This window comes from Halichoerus grypus, chromosome 14 (genome assembly GCF_964656455.1).
Source record: "Halichoerus grypus chromosome 14, mHalGry1.hap1.1, whole genome shotgun sequence".
NCBI classification, from domain to species: Eukaryota; Metazoa; Chordata; class Mammalia; order Carnivora; family Phocidae; genus Halichoerus; species Halichoerus grypus.
In genome coordinates, this window is record NC_135725.1 from 59101201 (window position 1) to 59125108 (window position 23908).

At 46.4% G+C, this 23908-nt stretch overlaps 1 protein-coding gene across 1 annotated transcript; it reads left to right on the forward strand.

Annotated features, from left to right (window-relative positions):
- Positions 1 to 868: 868 nt before the first annotated feature.
- SPAAR (small regulatory polypeptide of amino acid response) lies at positions 869 to 5036 on the forward strand. Its single transcript, XM_036081296.2, has 2 exons — positions 869 to 2987; positions 3529 to 5036. Exon 2 carries the CDS (start codon positions 3867 to 3869, stop codon positions 4095 to 4097), a length of 231 nt encoding a protein of 76 aa, XP_035937189.1. The 5' UTR covers positions 869 to 2987; positions 3529 to 3866; the 3' UTR covers positions 4098 to 5036.
- The last annotated feature ends 18872 nt before the right edge of the window (positions 5037 to 23908 follow it).

A 23908-nucleotide genomic window follows, 5' to 3' on the forward strand; every position in this document is an offset into this window, starting at 1 on the left:
GGAGGAGATCCTTGGGGGCCAGGAGAGGTGGTGGTGGTGGGGGGGTGACTCGAGAATAAGCCAGAAAGTCAGAGGCCTGGTGACTCATTGGAACAGAACGTCCTGTTTCTTTTCTATTTCCCAGTGGATTCTTCATGAGGCCTGGGGGGTGTGATGGGGAGAGGGAGGCGAATTCACACTGACAACCACACTAGATTTCTGGGCTGGGAAAGTGGGCCATGGGTCAGTATGTATTGCTGATTTTTTCTCTGCTGGGTCCTTCAAATCCTCCTCCCATCCCGCATTCCCATGTTTGCCCTAGCTTGTCCCCCCAGCCTGGATTCCTGCCCACCTCCAACCCTGCTCTTTCTGAAGCATCTCTGCGTGGCCTGAGGGATCTGCCGAAATGCCTCATCACCCTAGGGGGACAGTCTCTGCCTCTCGGTTGGCTATTCAAGGCCCCCTGATCTGGTTCCTGCCCCTGGCCCCTTTTCTCCTGTCCATACTGCTTCGTCGTCATTGGCCCCAGAAAACACCTCGTACCTTCCCCTCTCTGGGTCTTTGCTCAAGAAGAATTTGTTGCTCCCTCCTATAGGTTTCCAATCTGTTACAAGATTTATTTTTGTATTTCTGTTGGAACACAATTACATTGTCTCCTTCCCCCGAGATTTATGGCAGGATTCAGGGACCCCTGCCCTCCTAGGTCTGAGAACCTTTGAGGGCTCCCTGCCCCCAGTGCAGAACCAGCCAACACAACAGATGCTCAGGAAAAATTATCGGAACCTCATGCTCTCTGGAAAAGTAAATACGATTGGAATAACCCCTGCCAGAAATTTGGGGCTTGTAGGACACCAAGTATAGCAGTAGGGCCCTGAGAGGATTAGGCCTCTGAGCTCCTGGGGCCTTGCTGAGGGGGCTCGGGTTCCCACTCCACCCCTGGTGTTGGGGATCTGAGAAGTGGGAAACATTTAACAGATGGATGTGTGTGGCCTGCTGGCTTATCCGGATGTCTCCTCTCCCTCATCTCTCTGTGGAGCCCCATGTCAGACTTGGATGGCCTGCTTCTCCTCAGTGTGGCCTGGAGTCTCTGGGACTATTCTCTCTGTTCTAGGATGTCTGCCACCATCTTTGCCTTTCCTAATGTAAGGGAAAGTGTGGGATGTGGTCTTTTTCTGATCAGTTGACGATGGTGGATATGGGAGGACACATACGTATCTAAGTGATAGTTATCTTGGGGAGTCCCATGGCATCTGGGGTCCATGGGCAGGGGCTGTATATCACAGGATGACAATAGTCACAAGAAGAAGAGAAGATACCCAGAAAAATCCCTTTGTACAAACGTCTCTGAGCTGTGGGCAAACAGGTATGGCTGTCTTGATCTTTTCAACTTGCCTGATCCTGCTGCTGCCACTTGTCACAGGACAGGGCTGTGGGGGGAATGGTCGAGGGCAAGGATCCTGGACTGAACGTGCACTGTGGCGAAGGCATCTGCACTTCGTCCATCTTTATCAGATGTTGCTCCTTTTGCCCTGGGCTTGAGATGCTGTGTTGGCCATTCCATGTGGCAGACTGCCCATGTGACGTGAAACCCCACGGGGCCTTCAGAGCAGACTGCACCTGTCCTCACAACATAAGCCAGGTCCCTTGCATGCTGCCACGCAGCGTCCATTCAGATACTGAATGCCTGTTGTGAGAACGGACCAGAAGGCCTGTTTTACTGATGAATCAAGGAAGGGCCCCCAAATCTCAGAATCAGATAAGGAAACCGATACAAGGCAGAAGATAAGAGGGCTGAGCAGTCGCCCTTTGTTCCAGTTTAAAACTGCTGAAAAGCGAACATCTCCCGCAGGCGGCCTCCAACTCTATGCATCCACAAAGAACAGGCAAACCAGAAGTCAGAGAACAAATAACTCAGCTTGAAAGCCGGTTCTTCTGGTGCCTTCTACCTCCTGAATTGGCTCATCATGTTTCCTTCGCTCTGCTCTGGTTGCCCCGGTTAATACTAGTAATTGGAGGTGTCCAGCTTCGTGCCACGGGCTCAGCTTGCCCGGGGCTGCTCATGCAGAGGAAGAGCCCTGAGCTCATGCTGGATAAGGGAAGAGTGAGAATTTGACAGGCTTCATGTAGTCCAAATAGTCACTCATTCTGTGCTTAAGCAACCTCCTAAAACTGGTACTAAAGAAAATTCACTGGGGCCTTGGAGAGCTTGCAAAGGACCCAGGCTGTGTGACGTCAGGCTGGCCCTTTGCCCTCTCTGGGCCTTTGCACTCTGATCAGTAAAACTGCGGAAAGAGGTGATTGCCCTGTGCTCCCCATGGTACCCGGGAAGAGCATTGAGCTAGGAGGGAAAGGAGGGAAGCCCCCCCACCCCTTCAGCCATTTGGTGCTCTTGTTATCACTACGACTAATTAGCAGTAGGCTACAGGCAGGTTGTTTAACTTCTGACTATATGCATTTTGTCTGTAAAATGGAGACAATATCACTTCCCAGGGTTGCTGGAGCCATTATATGAGATAATGCCTGGCTGTGTCTGGTACCTGGGAGCATTGTTTCTCTCCACTCCATTCCTCATAGTTTGGGTAAAACCTCCTTTCTGGAAGTGGGGTGGTGTCAGGGGGTTAGGTGTGGAAGAGCCGCGACCGAGTGAGAGGATGCAGCCCTTCTGGCAGACTTACTCAGCGGCCTGGCCTGGCTCGGCCTCACCCGGAGCGGCCAAGTGGAGCCCCGAGTGCACAGGGCTGGAACGGCGCGGTGTGCGTGGGGGTGGGGGAAGAGCAGTCACCAAGGGGGCAGGCAGCTGTGCAGGTCCTGGGCCCACACTCACAATTGGAGGAAGGAATTCAGGAAGTGCTCACAGCTACTCAGACATCTCGGAGCCTTGTCCGAAGCAGGACAAAGGCTGCAGCACCCAGGGATGAGTGGGCCATGGCCTGGCCCGTGGGGTGGCCCCCAGGTCAGGAGGCCACGGCACCGTGTACAGCCAGCGCTGTCACCCAGGGAAGCCCGGGGTGAGTTGTCATAGCACCTGAGCGTGGGCGGCAGGCGTGAGGGCTGGGGGGAGGCCATGCCGAAGAGGGCTTCTCGGGAACGGGAACCACACGGCAAAGGAGCCCCGTCGGAAGTCGCTGAAGGGGTGCAGGTCCTGGCGGGAGCATGCCCTGCCCTCTCTAAACAGCACTCTCCCAGCCCCGTGTAGAAAAGGAGGCCGAGTGAAAGGGACTGCAGCCCCTGCCGAAGGCCCCATGGCCCTCGTGGTGCCCCTGCAGTGGCCCCAGCCCGACCTTGCCCAGGGCTGGCATTGCCTTCCTGCCCACCTGCGTTCCTGCCCCCTGCCCACGGCCAGGAGCTCAGGAGGCAGCAGATAGGCTGACTCAAGGACTGGCCCAAGGTTCTTCCAGGGAGGAGCCCAGGCTCATCCTGGATCCCCAGGAGGGGGAGTATTTTTTCCTGTGTCCAAGCAGACAAACTCTCTCGAAATGGGTAGGCGGCACCGGAGGGCCGGTTGGCAAGGTTCTCTCTGAGCAAAGTCTTCTGCTCCCTCTTCCTCAGCCCCTCCGAGTCCAGGGAGTCTTGAGCTCACATCTTTCAGGACAGCTCTTCTTCCAGAAGCTGCCAGTGGAGTTGACCACGGCTCTTGGGATCCTGGCCAGAGGCTTAGAAAACAGTAACAGAGAGCAGCTGAGGTCTGATGGCGCAATGCGGAGTGCCCACTGGCCTGGTGGGGCCGTGACCCAGGGCCTCAGACCGGCATCTGCTAGGAGCCCACAAGGACTGCGGCTGGAAGAGCAGGGCGCCTGCTACCCCCCAGAGCCCCCTGTTTTGGGTGGGGAGCTGAGGCTCTAAGACTTGGCCCCGGTTGCTTGGCAGGTCAGCTGCCACGCAGGGCCATGGAAACAGCAGTGATTGGTGTGGTGGCGGTGCTGTTTGTGGTCACCGTAGCCATCACCTGCCTCCTCTGCTGCTTCAGCTGTGACTCGAGGACCCAGGATCCTCAGGGGGGCCCTGACCGCAGCTTCACAGTGGCCACGTTTCGCCAGGAGGCTTCTCTCTTCACGGGGCTGGGTCACCATGCCCAGCCGGCGGCGGCGGGTGCCCGGGACTTCTGGAACTTCATGTGAGGCCTCACAGTCTGCAGGATTTGTTCTGCTGGTGGGTCAGACCCACTCATCCCCCCAGTAAGCCTTCCCTGGTGTCCCACTCCTCCAAGTCTGCTTTGGGCGAACTCCCCATCCCAGCCCAGCCCAGCTTGCTGTGCCCGCCAGCCTGGAGATCCGCAGGGCTGGGACCAGGTGGAATTCAGCTCCGAGCCCTGAGAGTTCAGCTGGACCCTGCCCACAGGCTGGGGCCTAGGAGAGGCCTGAAGAGTGAGTGACTGACTGGGCACTGTCGGATGGCACGGAGGCCAGCTCTTCTGATTTACCGGGGACTGCAATATCACTGGAGCTGACTGGGAACAGAGGGCTAGTTCACTCAGGTTACCCCAGCGTGCCCGTACAACTGGTTCTATTGCCACCAGAAGAAACAGCGCCCTCGAGTGGACATTTTTATATTTTTATCTGCCCCTCTGATGGGTTCGGTTCCTTGCAAGGGCACATAGCACAGAATCCAACCCTGAGACCTGTCCCCTGCCGGTTGCCTGAAATCAGACCTGCAATTCTGCAACCAAAGGGCTGCTTCCTTGGGAACAAGCGATTTATTTTATAATTGAAAATGTATATCCTTATATAGGTCTCTCAAGAACCAGGGCTGAAAACTACAAAAGGAAACAGAAGAGAGAAAAAAAATAGTCACAGAAAGTACAAGCTGTTTGATTAACAGGAAAGCCAAGAAAGAAGACTTTGAAACATATTTTGAATGAGACTTTATTACTATATTCTTATAGGTCACTTCTGTTCTTAGAGAATGTGAGTGACTTGCGTCACTTGGGAATGATAGAAAAATCATGAACTGAAAGATAATTCCAAATAAGTTAAAATGTTATGTTACATCGAGAGCATGTAACAAAGCTCTTGTTTTTGTCACAAATAAAGAGATGCTCAGTTTTTATTAATAGAAAATCTGTCTTTTTTCCTGTACCAGGAAATAAATCCTGTGCCATATTTATTTTTTTTTAATTTTTTAATTTTTTAAAAGATTTTATTTATTTATTTGACAGAGAGAGACACAGTGAGAGAGGGAACACAAGCAGGGGGAGTGAGAGAGGGAGAAGCAGGCTTCCCGCCAAGCAGGGAGCCCGATGCGGGGCTTGATCCCAGGACTCTGGGATCATGACCTGAGCCGAAGGCAGGCGCTTAACAACTGAGCCACCCAGGCGCCCCTCCTGTGCCATATTTAGAATATAGTTTGAAGGGTGCAAACTTCTGGGTCTCCTGGCTCATATGTCTCCATTCAGCCCTGAATGGATGGCTCTCCTAGGACCTGCCTATTGTAGGGGGCAAAACTGACCCTGCCAGGGGTCTGGCCTCTACGGGTACCCAGACAGGCCATCTTGGCCACAGGAAGGACTCTCAGAGAGAGGCTTGCGGCTGCAGAGGTGGAGAGGGGGGGAAGGGGCCAGGGAGAGTGTCAGGCTGGCAGAGAGGGATGGAGTAGGGGAGCATGGGGAAGGGAGAGGCACGGCCCAGGGACAGGAGTTCTTGGGAGCTTGTTGTGGTCACTCTGGACCCGAAAGCCCCCAAACAGGGCCTTCCTAGATGCACGTGGAAGGAAACGGTTGCAGGTTGCATTCTCCACAAATGAACACTGAGACAAAGTTTGGGGTGCAAGATGTTTATAGGGGTCAACATCTGTGAGGGGAACGAGGAGAAAGCAGGATTAGATGAGGAACAAATCAGATTATGGTGCAGGCCCTTAATATCCGCCTCCTACCTTTGCTCAGTCTCTGAGTGCGGCCCACCCCCATTCCCTGTCCCCCAAGGTCTGACCTCTAGCAAAGCAGCTCTGCGGCTGAGGCTGCCCCTGAAGTCCTTCCTTGAAGGGGTCCTGGGTGGTGCCTTTCTCAGAACTCGGCAGGGACCTGTTCTCAGGGATGCCCAGACATCAGAGGTAGGGGAGCATGTCTAGACACAAAGAAATACCTGGGCATGGAAGCTCCAGATGGGTAGAGATAGAAGTGCAAGGTCTGGGAGGGGAGAGCAAAGTCAGCTCTGGTCCAGGTCAGGTGCCTTTCAGCCGGACCCAAGTATCAGGACCCCAGGCCTAGAGCTCTGTCTCTGTGCTGCATGGTCACAACCTCCTTGGGTTCGTGGAAGCAGAGTCTGCAGGCTGGAATCACATGACTCTGAAAACAAAGTGATGGCAAGGAGCCTGACCTCACACTGTAGGTGATGCGCAGTCTGTCAAGTCCTGAGGTTTCCTCATTTGTTCACTTGCTAATCCACCCACTTATCTGCCCATCCATCCATCCATTCATCCACTCACCCACCCATTCACCCGCTCATCCATCCATCCACCCATCCTTCCATCCATCCATCCACCCATTCACCCGCTCATCCATCCATCCACCCATCCTTCCATCCATCCATCTACCCATTCACCTGCTCATCCATCCATCCATCGATCCATCCATCGATCCATCCATCCATCCATCCATCCATCCATCTATCCATCCATCTACTCACCGAGTCTTCCTTCCTTCCTTCCTCAAGCATTTGTTCATTTATTCTGTCACCTGTTCTCTTATTTAGTCATTCACTCCTCTATCAATACACACTGGCTGAGCACCGACTGTGTACCAGGCTCTGCCCAGGGAACATGAGAGTCAACCAGACATGGTCCCAGCACTTGGTGAACTCCCAATTTAGTGACCTGGACAAGGCTGCACATAACACACTCAGGTGCTCAGGGGAGGGAGAGCTGGGAGACCCAAGGAAACCCGGGAGGAGGTGGCCCTTGAGCTAGACCTGAAGAAAAGAGGGCACTTCAGCAGGAAGAGTTTGGGAGAGGGTGTTCCAGAGGGAGCAGCATGAGTGGTGATTCAGAGAACATGTGGGGGCAGGGAGTAGGCAGTTCAGTGGGAGGAGATGAGGCTGGACCACAGCCAGCTCCCCAGGGAAGCACTTCTTGCTTCCACAACTGGAATGCTTCCAGATGCTTCCACATCTGGCCAGCACGTTTCTGGGCAATAGATGATTAAGGCAACAAAGAGGCAGCCTTGCTTGTTGGGCCGGACAAGCAGTCTTTCCAAGCGCACACACACACACACCAGCATTGCAATCTGCTATTGCTACAAAGGAGCTAGAGAGAAGGTCTTCGGAGACTCTGGGCAAGGCTAGCCTCAAGTGGAGCTGGGCTCAAGGATGTGGGAGAAGCTGCCCCAGAGATCAGGGAGTTTGAGAAGGGAAGGTAGGCAGGGCCAGCACCCTGGAGCAGGCCGACAGAAGGAGGAGGCTGAGGAGGAGCAGCTGAAGAAGAGACAGGAGGGTGGGGAGCACATGGGACAGAGAAGCAGGGAGTAGGGTTGCCAGATTTAGCAAATAAAAATGCAGGACATCTAGTTATTTTAACTTCAGATAGACCAAAAAAAAAAAAAAGTATTTAGTATAAGTATGTCCCATGCACTATTTGGGACAGACTTATACTAAAACATTATTTGTTGTCTATCTGAGAGTCTATTTTAACTGGTGCCCTATATTTTATCTGGCAACCTTGCAAGGGAGAAAGTGGTTCTCAGAGAGGACGAGTCAGCCAGTTGAAAGCATCAGGGGGGCTGGCGACGGTGAGCACAGAGCAGAGACCTTGGATTTTGCAACATGAGGGTTGACAATGACCTTGGTGAGAAGAGTTTGAGTGGAGTGAAGGGAGTGGCCCTACGGTGGTGTGCACGAGCATGTGTGTGTAGGGGGCGTGTGGGTGTGTGTGTGTGCAAGGGCAGTTGAATCAGTGGGAGCTGAGGAAGGGGAGGTTGCAGTTGAAGATAATTTGAAGGGAAGAAGAGCCATGTATTTTGACCAGAATGGCACCATGCTGAGGGAGAGGTGATTATTATTTTTAGGAATGGGAGGGAGGCTGAGCATGTGTTGAGCAAGGAGGACTGGGGAGGGAGACCCTAACAGTACTCTAGCAAGGAAGAGACCCCCAGAGGGGTCCCCAGGATGGGCCTGGGGGTCAGGCCCGGATGGGGGCGTGTGGGTGCAGCAATGCTGCTGGGAAGGATGTTCGGGGGTGCAGGTAAAGCCTGCGTGCTTGCCTGTCGGGGGCAGAAGAGAGGAGCGTGTCACGCCGGATGGTCCGTTTTCTCAGCGAAGCCGGAGCATCTGCTGGAAGCTGGGTGTGGGGTAGCTGGGATTAAGGAAAGTCTGGAGGGATGACCCAGAGAAGGGATGAGCAGCTCCTACAATCCTACTTTCCTTATGTATGTGGAGTGTGTGGGTGCAAGAGTATGCGTGGGGTCTGTGGCGTGAGGGGGGAGTGTGTGTGTGATGTGCGTGAGGTGTGTGTTGTGTGAGTGGTGTGTGGTGTGTGGTGGCCCAGATGCTCCTGCCCTGCGGCCCAGCGCGCCCGCTGCGTAAGAAGAGGGAGGGGCTCTGGAACAGGCCGGCCGCAAGTGCCCCTGCCTCGCTGGGGAGGAAGGGGCGGCCAGGAGAGAGACACTAGAATGCCAGCAGAGCCAAGAGTGTTTATCTGGGGGCAGCAAGGGAAGGGGCTGCTCAAGGTCACCCAAGAAATCTGGGGCGGAGCCTCCCTTGAACCCGGTTTCCAAATCCAGCCTTCTCTCCGGTCCTCCTGCTGTTACCAGTTCCTATTCATTAGACTTCTCCTGTGCACAGAGCTAAATGCTTTCTATAGATCTCCTCAGAGCTCACGGCCACCCCATCCCCTCTATTTTGTAGCTGAGGAACCCAGCTGCTCACTGTGAGGCACTTTGGACCAAATGCCTTACAGCCCTGCTGTCGTAAGAACCTACAGGCGCAAAGCTCAACTGTCCTTTTCGTCCATAAATGGGGTCTGCCTCCCGCCACCTCTCAGCAGACCCGTTTCCTATCTTCAGAATGAAGGGAAGGCCAGAGTACCTGGGGATGTGATTTGCCCTGTGTTTCCCTGGACAGGAGCTTTGTGTCATGTCCTAAGGAGAGTGGGGGCCTGGCAAGGCACAATGACCCTTTTCTACTCCTTGGAACGAGTGGTTTTCTTTAAGGAAGGTACTTTTCCGGAAAACATGTTGTTTCATGGCCTACTGACTCCAGAATCCAGCCTGTCCCAGAGAGAAACACCTCCCTGGTTGCAGGGCCAAGAACGTGGAGGAGAAGCAGGGCAGGGGTGAGCCCCTCCTGACGGCTGGGTTTAGAGGATCTTCCCACTCTCAGACATCCTCTAGACAAAACAGGACAGAATCCTGTTCCTCAGCAGGTGCGAAGCTTCAGGGAGGCTATGGTGGGCTCACTCTGCTGAGGTTCCGCTCTTGATAGATGTTTATCAGGGTGAGGCTTCATGGGCTGCTCATTAGGACTGGGTATGGCAAAGACCCCTTTTTTCCTCAAAGTCAGAGATCCAGGGAAATCCACATGTGAACAAAGCTTCACTGTTGCTGTCCTTGCGTGAGCTTTACCACTGTAATATCCTCCGACTGACCTCCCTGTCCTTACCCCACCACTGCCTGCCTGGCCCTGAGAAGAATCTTTCTCAGACATACATCTAAACTCCTTAGAAGTCTCCTGTGTGGGCTCTGTTCTCAACTTCAGGCTCTTGGTATCTGTGCTAGGCATAATAATGGTCTCCCAAAGATGTCCACATCCTAATCCCCAGGACCTGTGAATATGTCATATTATATCCAAAGGGGAATTACTCTTGCAGGTGGAATCACAGTCGAAAACCAAATGACCCCAAAATAAGGTTAGCCTGGATCATCCAGGTGGGCCCAGTACAATCAAAAGCGTTCTTAAATGTGGAAGAGGGAAGCAAGAGAGGTCAGAGACAGACTTGGAGAGAGAAGGGGCCACCAGCCAAGGAATGTGGGCAGCCTCTAGGAGCTGGAGAGGAAAACGCAAGGAAACAGATTCTCCCCAAGAGCTTGCAGATAGGAACCCAGCCTGCCTTCACCTTGACTCGAGCCCACTGAGTCCCAGTTTGGACTCTGACCTCCAGAACTGTAAGACAATACATTTGTTATCTATAACAAATTTGTTATAATACATGTGTTGTTTTAAGCCACTGAGTTTGTGGTTACAACAGCAAAGTATCCTTGGCTTAACCATCATTGCTCACCAAGACTTAGGCTAGAATTTGCTCCTCTAGCTAATCCCAGTCCTGGCTGAGTAAGGTGGCATCTGAAGAGCTGAAGAAAGCTGTCGGGCTCAGGGGATTGCAGTACCCTACAGAGAGGGACGTGGAGGTAGAAATCACACTTTACAGATGCTGCTGGGAACAGGCTAAGAGTGGCACTGTGGGTTGTCAGGCTCTCGTAGGTGTCGGGCAATGTGCTTCTCCCGCAATCCCAATACACGGAAATACCTGCACATGTGTGCAAACATATATGTCCAGGGCTATTCTTACAGGATTACTATTTTTTAGAGGATTGTTTTGAATAGTGAAAACATTGTAAAGACCAAAGTATCCAACAATAGGGAAACATATGTGTCCCTATTGGAATTATTATGGTAAATCCACAAAATGGAATAATAACCACTACAAAAATGTACTGACTTGGAAACTGCCCACTATAAATAGAGAAAAAACAGCAAGTTACAGAATGGTCCCATGAAATGGGGTGAGGGTGGGGGAGCAAATAAACAGTCCTTCTCCCTAAGAAAACAAAGCAAAACCAAAAAACTCCTAAATTACTCATTTGTGTATATGTATACATATACACCTGGAAAGTCTGGAAGGATATGATTACCACTGGGGGATAGGCTTGCAGGGAGGAAGAAACTTACTTTTGTACTTTGTGTACTTTGTGTACTTCTGCATTGTTTGACTTTATTTTAACAAGCATGTGTTGCTTTTCAGTACATGTAATAATATTTTTTTTAAAGATGGTGCAAAGGTTAAGAAAAGCAAACTTTACTGCTACTGTTCAGAAAATAGCTGTTATTTGCAAAAAGCTCTCCGGGCTGAGGAATGCCAGAGCTCCACTTAGCAAGAACATTCCGGACGCAAATGAACAAAACTGATTCCTGTTTCTGTGTGAGCTCAGCTGGGGAATGGGGCAGCATGAATCCTTGTGGAAATGTGGAGTCATCCAGGCCCCCCTGGCCTTTTACAGATGTAATAGTTCTGAAGATCTGAAGTTTAGGCAGGGGAAATGACGTATTCCTCTACATTCTATAGCAGTTCCAGACTAAAATGCAACTTCCTGACTCCCATTTCGGTGAACTTGCAACTTGCACATAATTCACACTCCCCTTTCTACAATCTATCACTTTGTGTGAGGAGTACAATTTTCTGTGTTCTACTGCCTGATCCCAACTAGGTGTAGAATGATTCCACTTTACACTCAAGGTCTTGTTTATAGCTTGAAGCTCCAGCTCTTAAAAGGGACAGGCACTGGCAGAGAGTCTAGAAAAGTGGCCAGGATGGATGGCGTCTTGGGTTCCAGTCTTTGCTCTCCCCGTTGGGCTCACATTACAACAGCTGTATCAGGTGTGTGGACGTCCGTTATCCGTCTGGCACTTAACCCTGTACGACGCGTCCGAGTTTGCAAAGTCCTTCTGAGCCACGTCTCAGCTGCCTCCCACAATAAGCCAGGGGCCCGGTAGGAGCAGGTCAGTTGCAATTTACAAGTGAGGAAACCAAGACAGAGACACTTAAGTGCCGGGCCCCAAGTCACTCAGCAATTTGGTTGCAACGTTGGGGACAGAATCCCAGCTCCTAATTCTGTCTCCTTCAGCCAGAGCTTCCTTTTATATCTTTTGTGTCCTCTGTTTCCAAGGTGAACTTTGATACTAACGGTTGGCTGCTTTAAAAAGTTTGAAAATCAGTGATCCAGAGTAATGTTTCCAAATTTCCAACTGATACTAATATCAACAGCCGGGAATGACAAATTGGAATTTCTGGGAATTCTCAAGCTTCCTGACATTGTAGATCATTTTGCATCTTTCATAATACTTATTTACATGCTTTTAAATGAGAGACCATAATAATAAACAGTGAATAATTTTTCTGATCATACGATACTAAAGGTTTCAGCAAATAATACGGTTTTATATTATTATTATCCTCATGAGCCAATATACTGTGACAAGGTTATTTAAAGAGCATGTGAAACTGATCTCTACCTGATGCAGATTCTGGATATAGAAAATGATAAAAGGAAGGGAATGGTAAGACAAAATAAATGCCAAATAAAATCACTTAAAATGGAAAGAGAACAGTGCAAATATTTGATATATAAAAGTTATGATTTACAAAATGAACTTAAAAAAAAAGCATGAATTAGTCCATCTGATGGTTTTGATATTTGCTTTGCAGCAAGCATTCCAGATGTAGAACACTTTCTTTCATTTTGCACTGATGTTGGTTGAATTGAGAGCCTGTCCCAAACATCTTCAAGTTGGGCATTAGGGGGGCGCCTGGGTGGCTCAGTCGTTAAGCGTCTGCCTTCGGCTCAGGTCATGATCCCAGGGTCCTGGGATCGAGCCCCACGTCGGGCTCTCTGCTCGGCAGGAAGCCTGCTTCTCCCTCTCCCACTCCCCCTGCTTGTGTTCCCTCTCTTGCTGTGTCTCCCTCTGTCAAATAAATAAATAAATAAATCTTTTAAAAAAAAAAGTTGAGCATTAGGGTACATGTTGCTTCAGAGAAGTTCATTTCCTTTTTTTTTTTTAAGATTTATTTATTTATTTTAGAGAGAGAAAGAGAGAGAGCGCAAGGGGGAGGGGCAGAGGGAGAGAGAAACCCAAGCAGATTCTGCACTGAGCATGGAGCCTAATGCGGGGCTCGATCCCATGACCCTGAGATCATGACCTGAGTCGAAATCGAGTCAGATGCTTAACCGACTGCACCACGCAGGCACCCCTCATTTCCTTTTTTAATGACAATTTTGTCTGCTTGCCTTAGTCTTGATTTTGTTGTTGAATTCAATATTGCTCTTGCCAATTCAGATTTTCGTGCGGTTTCTGATTTCATGTTGGGGTGTTCTACAAAAGCAATCACCTCGTACTCTTTTTGCATCTCTTTTATTGAATATTAACAAAGAACTGTAGCCTGTAGTGAATACTTGAATACCTGGAAATGCCAGCAATCATTATTGGGAAGTTTTCAAATAATATTAACATTCAGACCCACCGAGAAGTTTAGTAACACTACACAGAATCACTTGTTGAAATTGCCAATAGAAGGACTTATTTTGCCTCAAAATTGGTTATTTTTTCTAACACCACTCATAGGACTTGTATAAGTATCCTATGTGCATAAAATCAGTAATATTTATTTTATTTGTAAAAATGACTTACTGTTAGAAGCAGACCAGTCCACAAACACACACTTGAAAGCAGTGTGTGCTGGTAAACCAACTCTCTGGGGGAAAAAGAAAAGCCCTGATAGGTAGCATTTGCCCGTTTCGGAGGGGAGGTATAAGTATTCCCGCTATGGTCAATTTCCAGCTCCCACTGTGATGTCCCTGAGCGCTGGGAAGACATGCGCACAACTGCTCTCTGGAGCCCGTGCGAGCCCGCGCTAGCTCGCCGCTGCTCCCAACACCGCAACAGCTGCGGGCAAGCCCGATGGCATTCCATTCCGGAACCGTCCACCTTAATTTTCCAGCGCATGCTTCAGCATCTTCTACACTTGCTTTCGATTTGACATCAGTGGATTCCTTTGAACGAGTGACATCTCTATGTTGATCTTTAAGGTTTTTTTGTTTGGTTTGTTTGTTTTTTTTGTTGTTTTGTTTTTCTATCCTAAAAATTTTTTTATTTTTATTTTTTCAGAGTAAAATATAAAATAATGCAACAATCAGTCCCCGAATTGATCAAGTAAATCTTTTTTATTTTTTAAAAGATTTTACTTATTTATTTGAGAGAGAGAGAGAAGGAGAGACAGTGAGAGAGTACAGGCGGGGAGGAGAGGGAGAAGCAGGCTCCCCACTGAGCAGGGAGCCCGACGCGGGGCTCGATCCCAGGACTCTGGGATCATGACCTGAGCAGAAGGCAGACACTTAGGACTGAGCCACCCAGGCGCCCCAAGCAAATCTTTTTTAAACACTGAAGTATAGTTGACATTTTCATATTAGTTTCAGGAGTACAACATAGGGAATCCACAATTGTCTGCATTACAAAATGCACACCACAATGTGTCGTCACCATCGGTCACCACACAGTCATTGCGATATTATTGACTATATTGCCTGTACTGTATTTTTCATCCCTGTGACTTATTCGTTTTATAACTGGAAGTTTGTACTCTTAATCCCCTTCACCTAGTTTGCCCATCCCCCCACTCAATCGTGAGGTTTTAATTTTCATGGGAGAATACGTTCCCTAGGTTTCTAGATTTCTCAACTTATTTTAATTAGGATTTGGGCTTTGGAAAAACATAACATTTCTGAGAAATGCCAGGAAGCAATTCTTGCATGGAAACACTAACGAGATGATCAGAGTTAAAAATTCCATTTGCTTGAATGATCACGATTTCACTGGATTCATTTTTGTGGGTCCTCATTTTGCCCACTGGTCATTGATCTTATTTTAGGGGATTTTAATTGTGGAGTCCTATACAATTTGATGCCAAGTTTGGTGATTTTCCAGAGAGGCTGGCCACCAGGGTTGGATCGGTAATCACTTGACCTTGTGTCTGATTCTGAGCACATGTCATACAAATTGTTGTCAACACAGCTAGTTGTCCCCCAATCTTAGTGTCCCCCTTCTTCCTGATTATTAGGAAAGTGACAACAACAACACAGCCTCCGTTGGATCTAGGAATGACCAATGGAAGTGGTGTGCAACACCTGGGGAACGTCTTGAGGTAGAGCGTGGTGTACTTTGCCTTTCCGATTTCCCTCTGGCCAGAGAGTGGCTGTAATGTCTGGAGCTACCCAAGTCACATTAGACCATAAACTGACCTTGGACTGGAACAGCAAGGTAGAAGGGGCCTAGGTTTCTGATATTGTGGGGGCACCATACCTCACCCACTTCTAGGCTGGTACACCAAAGGGAAATAAACCATCTTATCTAAACCGCTGTTGAGAATGAGCTTTCTATCACTCGCAGCTGAAACAAATGAAACAGCAGACTCACCCATTTGTTTCCTATGGAAAGCACAGCCCACTAGCAAGCGACTAAGAAAGGTCAGTAATGGAGGGCGGTCGATGAAAGACCTCAGCCTTATTCAGTGACTCAGGGGGCGTCTGCGAGGAGATTGGACCTAAAGGTATGGATGACAGAATTTGTAATATAAGAGACTGTGGCTCCCCCCGGGTGCTTGCTGTGGGTTTATCAAGAAGGTTGATACCTAAGAAAACTTCTGTACTGCTCTGAGCTGGTAGGCCTGGGAAAAGAAGTTTTCAGACTTCTGATTCTTCACAGGATCTGTTCACAAATGTCTATGATCTTAGCTTTGTAGCAACTGGAGCCCTGGAAGGCATAGAATGTACTTTATTGCCCGGCCGGCTGGGAGTGTAAGTACGGGCTGAAGAACTAGGGGGTTTAGACCAGGGACGAGATTAGGGGAGGTGGGGATCTGAGAGCCGCCTTCACACATCAGAAGGGTTTAGGCGTCTTCTTGGAGACTCCCAGGCCCAAACCAGGACCCTTGGGTAGAGGGTGCCGATTCTGCCCTAAGTTACAGGGAAACCTATCTCAGGGGTGGAAGGAGGTGGTCGAGGGAAGCACCTCTCCTGGTGGAGGGGATTTAAGCAGAGGCCTTTTCAGGAAAGATTCATCAGCTGAGCAGAATTCCCATATACCAGTCTCCACATTGGTACCTGTCCGTAAAGCTTTCCAGGTCTCATTTTCCTATTGAGTAAAGAAAAGATTGCATGGCACATTTTTTATAGAGCTAAATATTTGCAACTTGAAGTACATTTCCTTTATTCTGAGATTATGTTCTTTCTATTTTGGAGGGTGTTAAAATTGTTTATTGTTTTTAGATAGCAGGTGGTATTTGTTATTGTTATTTAACATCCTAAATCAACAAAATGAGATCTTGACAACTCCTTTTAAGTCTCCATAAAAAAACCCACAAAAACCCTTATATGTCTGTGAATCTGGAAATCTGGTAACCACTGGCAAGTTGGACCATAGTTTATGGTTGTCTCTGACTTGACCTTTCAAGGAGATGTAGTTCACACAAGTGGCCACTAGATGACACTCTTGTCTATTTCCATCAGCGGGATAATTTCATGGCGCAAATACAGAAATCAGAAATGGGATCCACTTGCTTCAAGGTGGATTAACCTTCATTGATAAAGTATTCACTTTTCCCACACATAACTACTTTGGGATAAACACTAATTTTTTATTAGCATTTGAAAACAAAACTAATTTTCAAGGTTCTTTTCTTAAAATTGAAGTGATTACTTTCCTAAATGCTCTCTTTAACTCCCCAGTATTCTCAGAAATTTAGTGTACTTACAACAAACTTTCTCTTGGTCGAGAGCCTTTTGTGAGCATCTCAACCAGCTGCTGTCTTTACTCGTGTGGCAGTATGTTGTGTCCCTTTTTACGGAGCACACAGCATCCAGCAGATGCCACACTGATATAATGATAATAATCTTCGTTTGTCTAGTGGTTTGTGCTTTACAGTGCTTGCTCTTCCAATGGGAGCTCAAGTTGCAGAGAATGACCTTTCCTTTGTCCTTCTTTGTCATAAGCTCAAGTGAGTCTAATGCACATTCTTCATAGTGCAAACCTTCTACCTCATTCATTTATTCAACAAATATTTATTTGAGCATGTTAATGACTGTACTGTGCCTTGTGCTGGGCACTGTCTGTTAGCAATAACCAGAGCAGAGGAAGTGCATTCCCCCATGGAGTGGACAGTCCAGCGGAGAGATAGTCGGTAAACAAACAAATGACGAGATTGTTTGTCGGGGGGTAATGAGTGCTGTGGGGAAGAATAAAGGTGTAGGGGGATGGGAGGGCGTCCGTCTTCGGTAGAAAGATGCCCTTCATGCAGAGACCTGAGTGATGTGAAGGGCAACACAGGGTGATGATGTGGACGAAGCACGTGCCAAGTCTCGTAGCAAAAAGGGACTGGGAAGTTTGTCGGCGAGAAAGGGGCTTAGAAAGATGTCAGCTGGAGGGGAGGCCGAAGGGTGGACAGGACACAGATTGTGTGGGAAGTGGGATTTTATTCCCAAGTGCGACAGGAGGGTTTTGGAGGGTTTTGAGCTGGGAAGGAACATGCTTTGAAACCTCAGGAATGGCTTGCAGGGAAGCATGTGTACCAACAGAATGGGCTCAATTTCAATATATTTTGAAGGAGACAAATAGGACTCCCTGATGCATTCGATGTAGGGGATGAGGGAGGGAGTAAATGAAGATGATCCATAGGTTCTTGGCCTGAGTAATTAGGTAGGTGGTGGTGTCCCCATTTACTTATTAGATGGGAAAAATGGGGAAGGAACAAATTGGAAGAAGGGCACTGAGAAACTGAGAGTTCTATTTTGGGCTTATTTGATTTGAGGATTTATTACACATCCAAGTACAGATGTCAAATACGCAGGTGGTTATTCAAGTCTGGGCTTTGGAGGATGGGTTGGGGCTGGCGAAGTTGCTATGAGATCCGTTCTTGTGGACCTCTGCTATTTGGCAGCTTAGGTAACAACAGGGTCTGTTTAACTTACTCTAATGGCACTTAGAAATTTGGCATGACCTCATAATATCTTCCGTGCATTTTAAATGGAATATTTAGTAAATTCTATATCTACTGAAGCTGTCAGACATGAGACCAATATGTTTCAAAACATAAAAAGCATATTTTGGAAAGTTAAAGATTACAGTTTTCTATTAAATTTACTTAATGAAGTTAGAAGTTACTTTGCTTCTGAATGACAGTTGTGTCGACTTGAGAGAGCCTTCCTTGAGCTGCTGCTGAGAGCATCATGGTCCAGACACCTGCCAAACCAGCAATCCTCTTCAGGGACTTAGTCCTAAGGAAATAATCAAAGAAGTAGGTCAAGTTTTCTCAGCAAAGATGTTCATCTGGTCATTATTTACAAGAAAAATATTGGAAAATAATTGTCCATCAATTAGTGGCGTAGTCAAGAACTGTGGTATATTCATAAAATGGAAGATTATTCACACGAAAAGGATGTCAACAGAGGGTTTTTAGTAACATGGTAGGGATAGCTAAGATATAAAATTAAGTGAATCCTAAGATTTAAATGTGCACATACAATATAATCTCAATCACATAAAAGTATTTATGTATAAAAATGAACAGAGGGAAATTATTTCCAACTTTTTAGAGTGGTTAACCATAGGGGATGGAATTCCTTCTTATACTGCTTTGATTTTGTTCAAGCTTCCTACAATGGGCATGTGTTAATTTGTACTCTGAAAAAAATATCATCATTTGGATTGAAAACAATGAAAAGGAAATGGGAAAATGGAAAGAACTAGCATTGGCCTGGGAATCAGAAGATAAGAATTTGGGTCCAGAGTCCTGGCTTACCCTTTGAGCAGGGAAAAATTTATTTTTTCTTTGAGCCTTAGGTTTCTAACCTGTAAAACGTGGCTAGGAACCCAGCCTGTCTTCCTTTTGGAGTTGATATGAAGATTTAGCGATTATGTCAGTGCAGGGCTTGATCCCAGAAGCAATTCAAAGTTTGAAATGTGAAATGGTTACACCAAGGCTCCAGGGACAGTGTCCTGCCTTCCCCACTCGTGCAGAGTTAGTGGGAGAAGGTAACTGAAGAGGAAGGAAAGTCCACAGGCACAGTAACTCCTCTGAGCACCCTGTCCTGGCCTCAAGGAAGTGGGTCTTCCAGTGTCCACTGGATGTGGGACCAAGCCTGACTCATTCATGCCTCAGAACTGTGGTGGTAAGATAGGAGAGACCTCAGTGATCATCCGATAATAATACTTATTTTATGGTTGTATTTATTGAAAATTTACAGTGTGTCAGGCACTGTGATTGGTGCCTTTTACTAATTTTGTTCATCCGCTGCACCCAGCAAATATTTATTATGCACACCTAACTCCGTTTTTATGTGGCAGGGTTTCCCCACTCCTTACCCCTTTTGTAGGGCCCATCACATACCCACTCCTCTTTTGGCATGAGTGAGACTCACACCAAGCTGGGTGACAGGAATTTACCTTTTGTGACACAAGTTGAAGCAAAGAAAAAGACTGTGACTTTTGTGGCATAATAATGTATACATGATATACTAAGGGACAACCTGGGCTGTGGTAAAAGCCTGAATGTCTCATGGGTGCTTGACCTTGAGGCTGTACTTCAGGGCTTTTCCCCTTCATCTCCTTCATGTTCATGCATTTCAAATTATCTCTGGCTCCATCCAAGAGAAAACAAGATGGTACCCAGTGATCAATAACCAGGGCCGAATGCAGGGGACGAGGGAAGGCTCCAGTGGGAGGGAGCAGGGAGGTTGAAGGACCACAGAGCTTGGGGGTTGGCAAAGGGGGAGGAAGTCTCCAGGGAAGAGGCTCCCAGGCAGACTGAGAGAGGGGTACCTACCTGGGCAGCAGCAAGGGTTGAGAACAAAGGTCGCCATGAGCTTTGTGGCACAGAGGAGAGGCAACCTGAATGGGGCAGAGGATCCGTTCCTGATCTCTCCTCTACAGTGGATGCTGTGGACATGGCAACGGGTGATTTGAACCCAAGGAAAAGAACTGTGTAAATCCTGAGCAATAACTACTTGACTAATCCTCAGACTGCTGCTTTTGTTCAGTTATGATCCTTGTTGCCTTGCCTTTCTGAAATTCAGGCGTAATGAGGGGCTCACAGATGAAGAAATTGAGACTTAAAGAGGCAAAGCACAATGTGAGGATTGTTTAGATCCTTATTCAAAGAAACTAAGAAAAAAAGAAACGAAAGAAAAGATTAGGACATTAGGAGAGGATTGGAAATTCCAAATTTGGAAAGGAGTAGATATGTAACTATATTAAGAAATTACTGATAAAATTTTACACATGGTAATGGTATTGCACATTATGTTAAAAATGTCATTACCTTTGAGAGATAGACTGTATTTTTTTTATAGGTGTAATGATAACAGTGTCTGGAAAATAAAGAAACTAGCTGAGCAATTCCTGTGACAGAATATCAGCAATAATCATTCCCTGGGGGAAGGGACATCATATTTTTAGTATATGTGCTGCTAAAGCAAGCACAGAAGAGACATCATAAAAGAGACGCAGGGCAGGATTTTTAGCAGCAATCCGAAGTAAAACTTTCTTCTCTCTCTTTTTTTTTTTTAAGATTTTATTTATTTATTTATTTGAGAGAGCGAGAGAGTAGAGAGAGAGAGCACAAGTCGTGGGGAGGGGTAGAGGGAGAAACAGACTCCCCGCTGAGCGGGGCTCGATCCCAGGACCCCGGCATCATGACCTGAGCCGAAGGCAGATGCTTAACCAACTGAGCCACCCAGGTGCCCAAAACTTTCCTCTCTTGTTGTTCTTATTGTTTTATATTAAATTAGGGCTGCCAGATAAAACACAGGTTGCCCAGTAAAATTTCAATTTCAGATAATCAATGGAAACTCTTTTTAGTAAAAGTATATGTACTTATACTAAAAAAATATACCTTTTAAATGTATGTATTTTATGTGTATATATATATTTATGAAAATATTCATGGTTTATCTGAAATTTGAATTGAATTGGGCATCTGTATATTGATTTGCTAAATTTGGCACCTCCCCAGTAAGGCATGGGGACACCATTTGTAAAACAGGACTTTGGACTTGTAGGCCCCTTAGTTTTCTTTCTTGGAAGATGGTTGAATTTTCTTTTTTTTATTCAATCTCCTTGTTCTGTATGTCTGCCTAATATTATAGCATTATATTTTAAATAATCTCTATACCCAATGTGGGGCTTGAACTCACGACCCGGAGATCAATAGTTGCATGTTCTACCGACTGAGCCAGTCAGACGTCCTTTTATGGCATTATATTTTAAAAAATTGACCTGCTTTACATTAGCACTAACTGAATATAAGAGTATTTATTTCTCTCTGTTCTCATCAACGTCAGATATCATCCGTCTTTTAAGTTTTGCTAATCTTCAGGACAAAAAGTTTGAGAATTGCCAGTCTAGAACACTTTTTAAGTGAGACAAACTTTTTTTTTGTGATGCCTAGCACCAAGGTTTTGTTTAAAATAATTTTAAATATTGTTCTACACTGTAAAAATTTGCACCATGAAATGTCATGACTTATAACACATTAGCTGCTTTTTAAATTCCACCAGTGGATTTCCTAGCTTTTTCCAACAAAACTGAGCTTTTCTGTGCATACCCAAGTCAACGCTCAAGAATTTCAAATTAGCTTTAGCAAAAGCAAATATTTATATTCAAAAAGAAAATATTTGAACCCAGAACTCATTAAGATAAAAAATTTAATAAACTGAAGATGTCTTGTTTTTTGATGCCCCTAAAGGCCACATCTAGGTCAGATAACTTATACTGATTTCAACAGTATTCCCATTAGCTTCATGTAACCGTATTAGTAATTATTGCAATAAGGGATTAAAAAAAAACTAGTCTCTTTAATCTATGTTTCCACAGAAAGCTGTTGAAAGAACACACATTTCTGCTCAGTTGTTTTTTTCCTTTGCTTAAAAAAATAAAAGTGCCAGGAATCCCACCCCACCGTGCTGCTGGGTACAGTCAATCATTATTATTCCTGGATCAAACATAAGCCATTCATGCCTATGAAAACATGTTGCAATGAATGGGATCTTGGTCTGTACTAAAAACAAAAAATGGCTAAAAAGAGACTTCAATTTATTTTCAAATTCTATGGCTAAATTCCTATAATTCCTCACCGGTAAAAACATTGGCAAGCCACTACATTTTACTTAGGATTGGATTTACTTCTTTGGTGTCTGCCCACAGGTGCTATTGAGAGCTCTTTGTGGCTAGTTTTTTAAGAGACCAGATGGGCCTCGAACGGAGTGAATCCTGACACTGATGTACAATGCACAAGGAAAGGCTGCAGAGAGAGTTGAATATTTTAATTTCTTTTAAATAACTAAGCAAAACCCATTTTGACTTCAAAGTTTTAATATTTGGCAAACCAAAAAGGTTACTTCTCCAAAATGACCAAACTTATAGCTGAAACCTTTCCTTTTATTCTGTTATTAAAGCAGGAGTTATACATCTTATCAAAATTCTTATCTCATCAATTCAATCAACCTCAAAAATACAATCACCGTCGATCCAGACATACTCAGTGGTCTTCCTTTCCTCAAGCCTCATCAGCCCTTCACCTAATTAAGCCTCTAGAAACTAATACATCCCCCCAAAGTAATCAATTCCCCCCCAAAGTGATTGAGCCCCTTCTCCCAAGCATTTTTTGTCATCCAGTCAACCACTAACTATGGTCCAGCAATCACCCATGAAGCAAATGTCATTCTGGTAGAGACCAATAATATTTCAAAGTTTATACATTCTGATTATTTTCATCTGGGGGATAGATTCCTATATTGTATGGTACCATAGCAATAATTTTGAGAAAGACTGATGACCTGGGTCAAAGAACAGTTTTCCTCCGTCTTCTGTTGTCTTGTTCCTGTTGATGCATCTTGTGCTTTTTGAAAGCGTGGGCCGGGAGACAGGTGCCTGACTTGGAAATAGAAGGAATGTGAGTTGGGAGGTCAGGAGTAGAAGTAGCCATTGTTCCTAGAGAACACAATCTATGTGATTTTTACCTTAACAATTACATTAGGATTAGGTCATCCATAATATAAAATGATAATGGTTGTCATTACTCAGAGGAAAAGCAAGGGAGCAGAGGATGGCCTAACAAGAAGGTGGGCTTGTTCAAAAGTGATTCTCTATACCAGTCTTATCTCAGTCATCCCGGGGAAATAGAGTTAGCTTAGCAGCATCATTATTATTCCCAAGGTATTTTCAGAGCTATCATACTCTTTCCATTGTTGATGATGCTCTAGACACATTTGGGTAAGGTTGGGTGATTTTGGCATCAGAGGAAGGACTGGGACTGTTTGAGCTGGAGGGGAACTATCTAGAAGAACTATCTTCATACACCAGAAGAAAAGAGATTGGGTGCATTTCATGTAGAGGCACTAAACCCAATTAGGAGTGAAGGTAGAAGTTACTGGAGGATATAGTTTAGCATAACTTGAGGAATTTGCTAGGGCTGAACAAGAAAGCTAGAATCTGGAAGTATTGAATTCTTTGTCACTGGAGGTGTCCCAGCAAGTGCCAGTTGATTGGGGTCAGGGACATTGGAGAGGAACTGCATGCATCCTGTACATAGGGTTGCACAAGAAAACCCCCTGAAGCCTCTTCTAAGGATGGTATTGCATGGCTCCACTAAGTGTCTGAAGTTTGCTTAAATGGCCACTAGATGTCATCTGTGTATTTGCAGTAGCAAGATTATCCCCTACTGGTGCAAAGTAGAAATCAGGAATAGGACTAACATAAGGATGTGAAATTATATTAACAAAATATGTATCCTTGTGCAGCTCATTTTTTAAAAAAGATTTTATTTATTTATTTGAGATAGAGTGAGAGCGCATGAGTGGCGGGGGCAGAGGGAAAGGGAGAAGCAGGCTCTCCACTGAGCAGGGAGCCGGATGCGAGGCTCAGTCCCAGGACCCAGGGATCATGACCTGAGCCGAAGGCAGACGCTTAACGGACTGAGCCACCCAGGTGCCCCGCAACTCATTTAAAATAAATATAAGAAAATGTAAATATCATTTGAAGCAAAACCTTCCAACTTCCAAGATCTATTCTCAAAATTGGACTCACTTGCTAAATTCTTTTTAAATAAGTCTGCCATATTCAAAGAATTTCATAGAACTTGCCATAAAAATGCTTCTATTCATCTGCTAACACCTCTGAATCTCCCA

Bases quoted from the DNA above. Each gene is read 5' to 3' on its own strand.
- SPAAR (XM_036081296.2), top strand. From the start codon at position 3,867: ATGGAAACAGCAGTGATTGGTGTGGTGGCGGTGCTGTTTGTGGTCACC.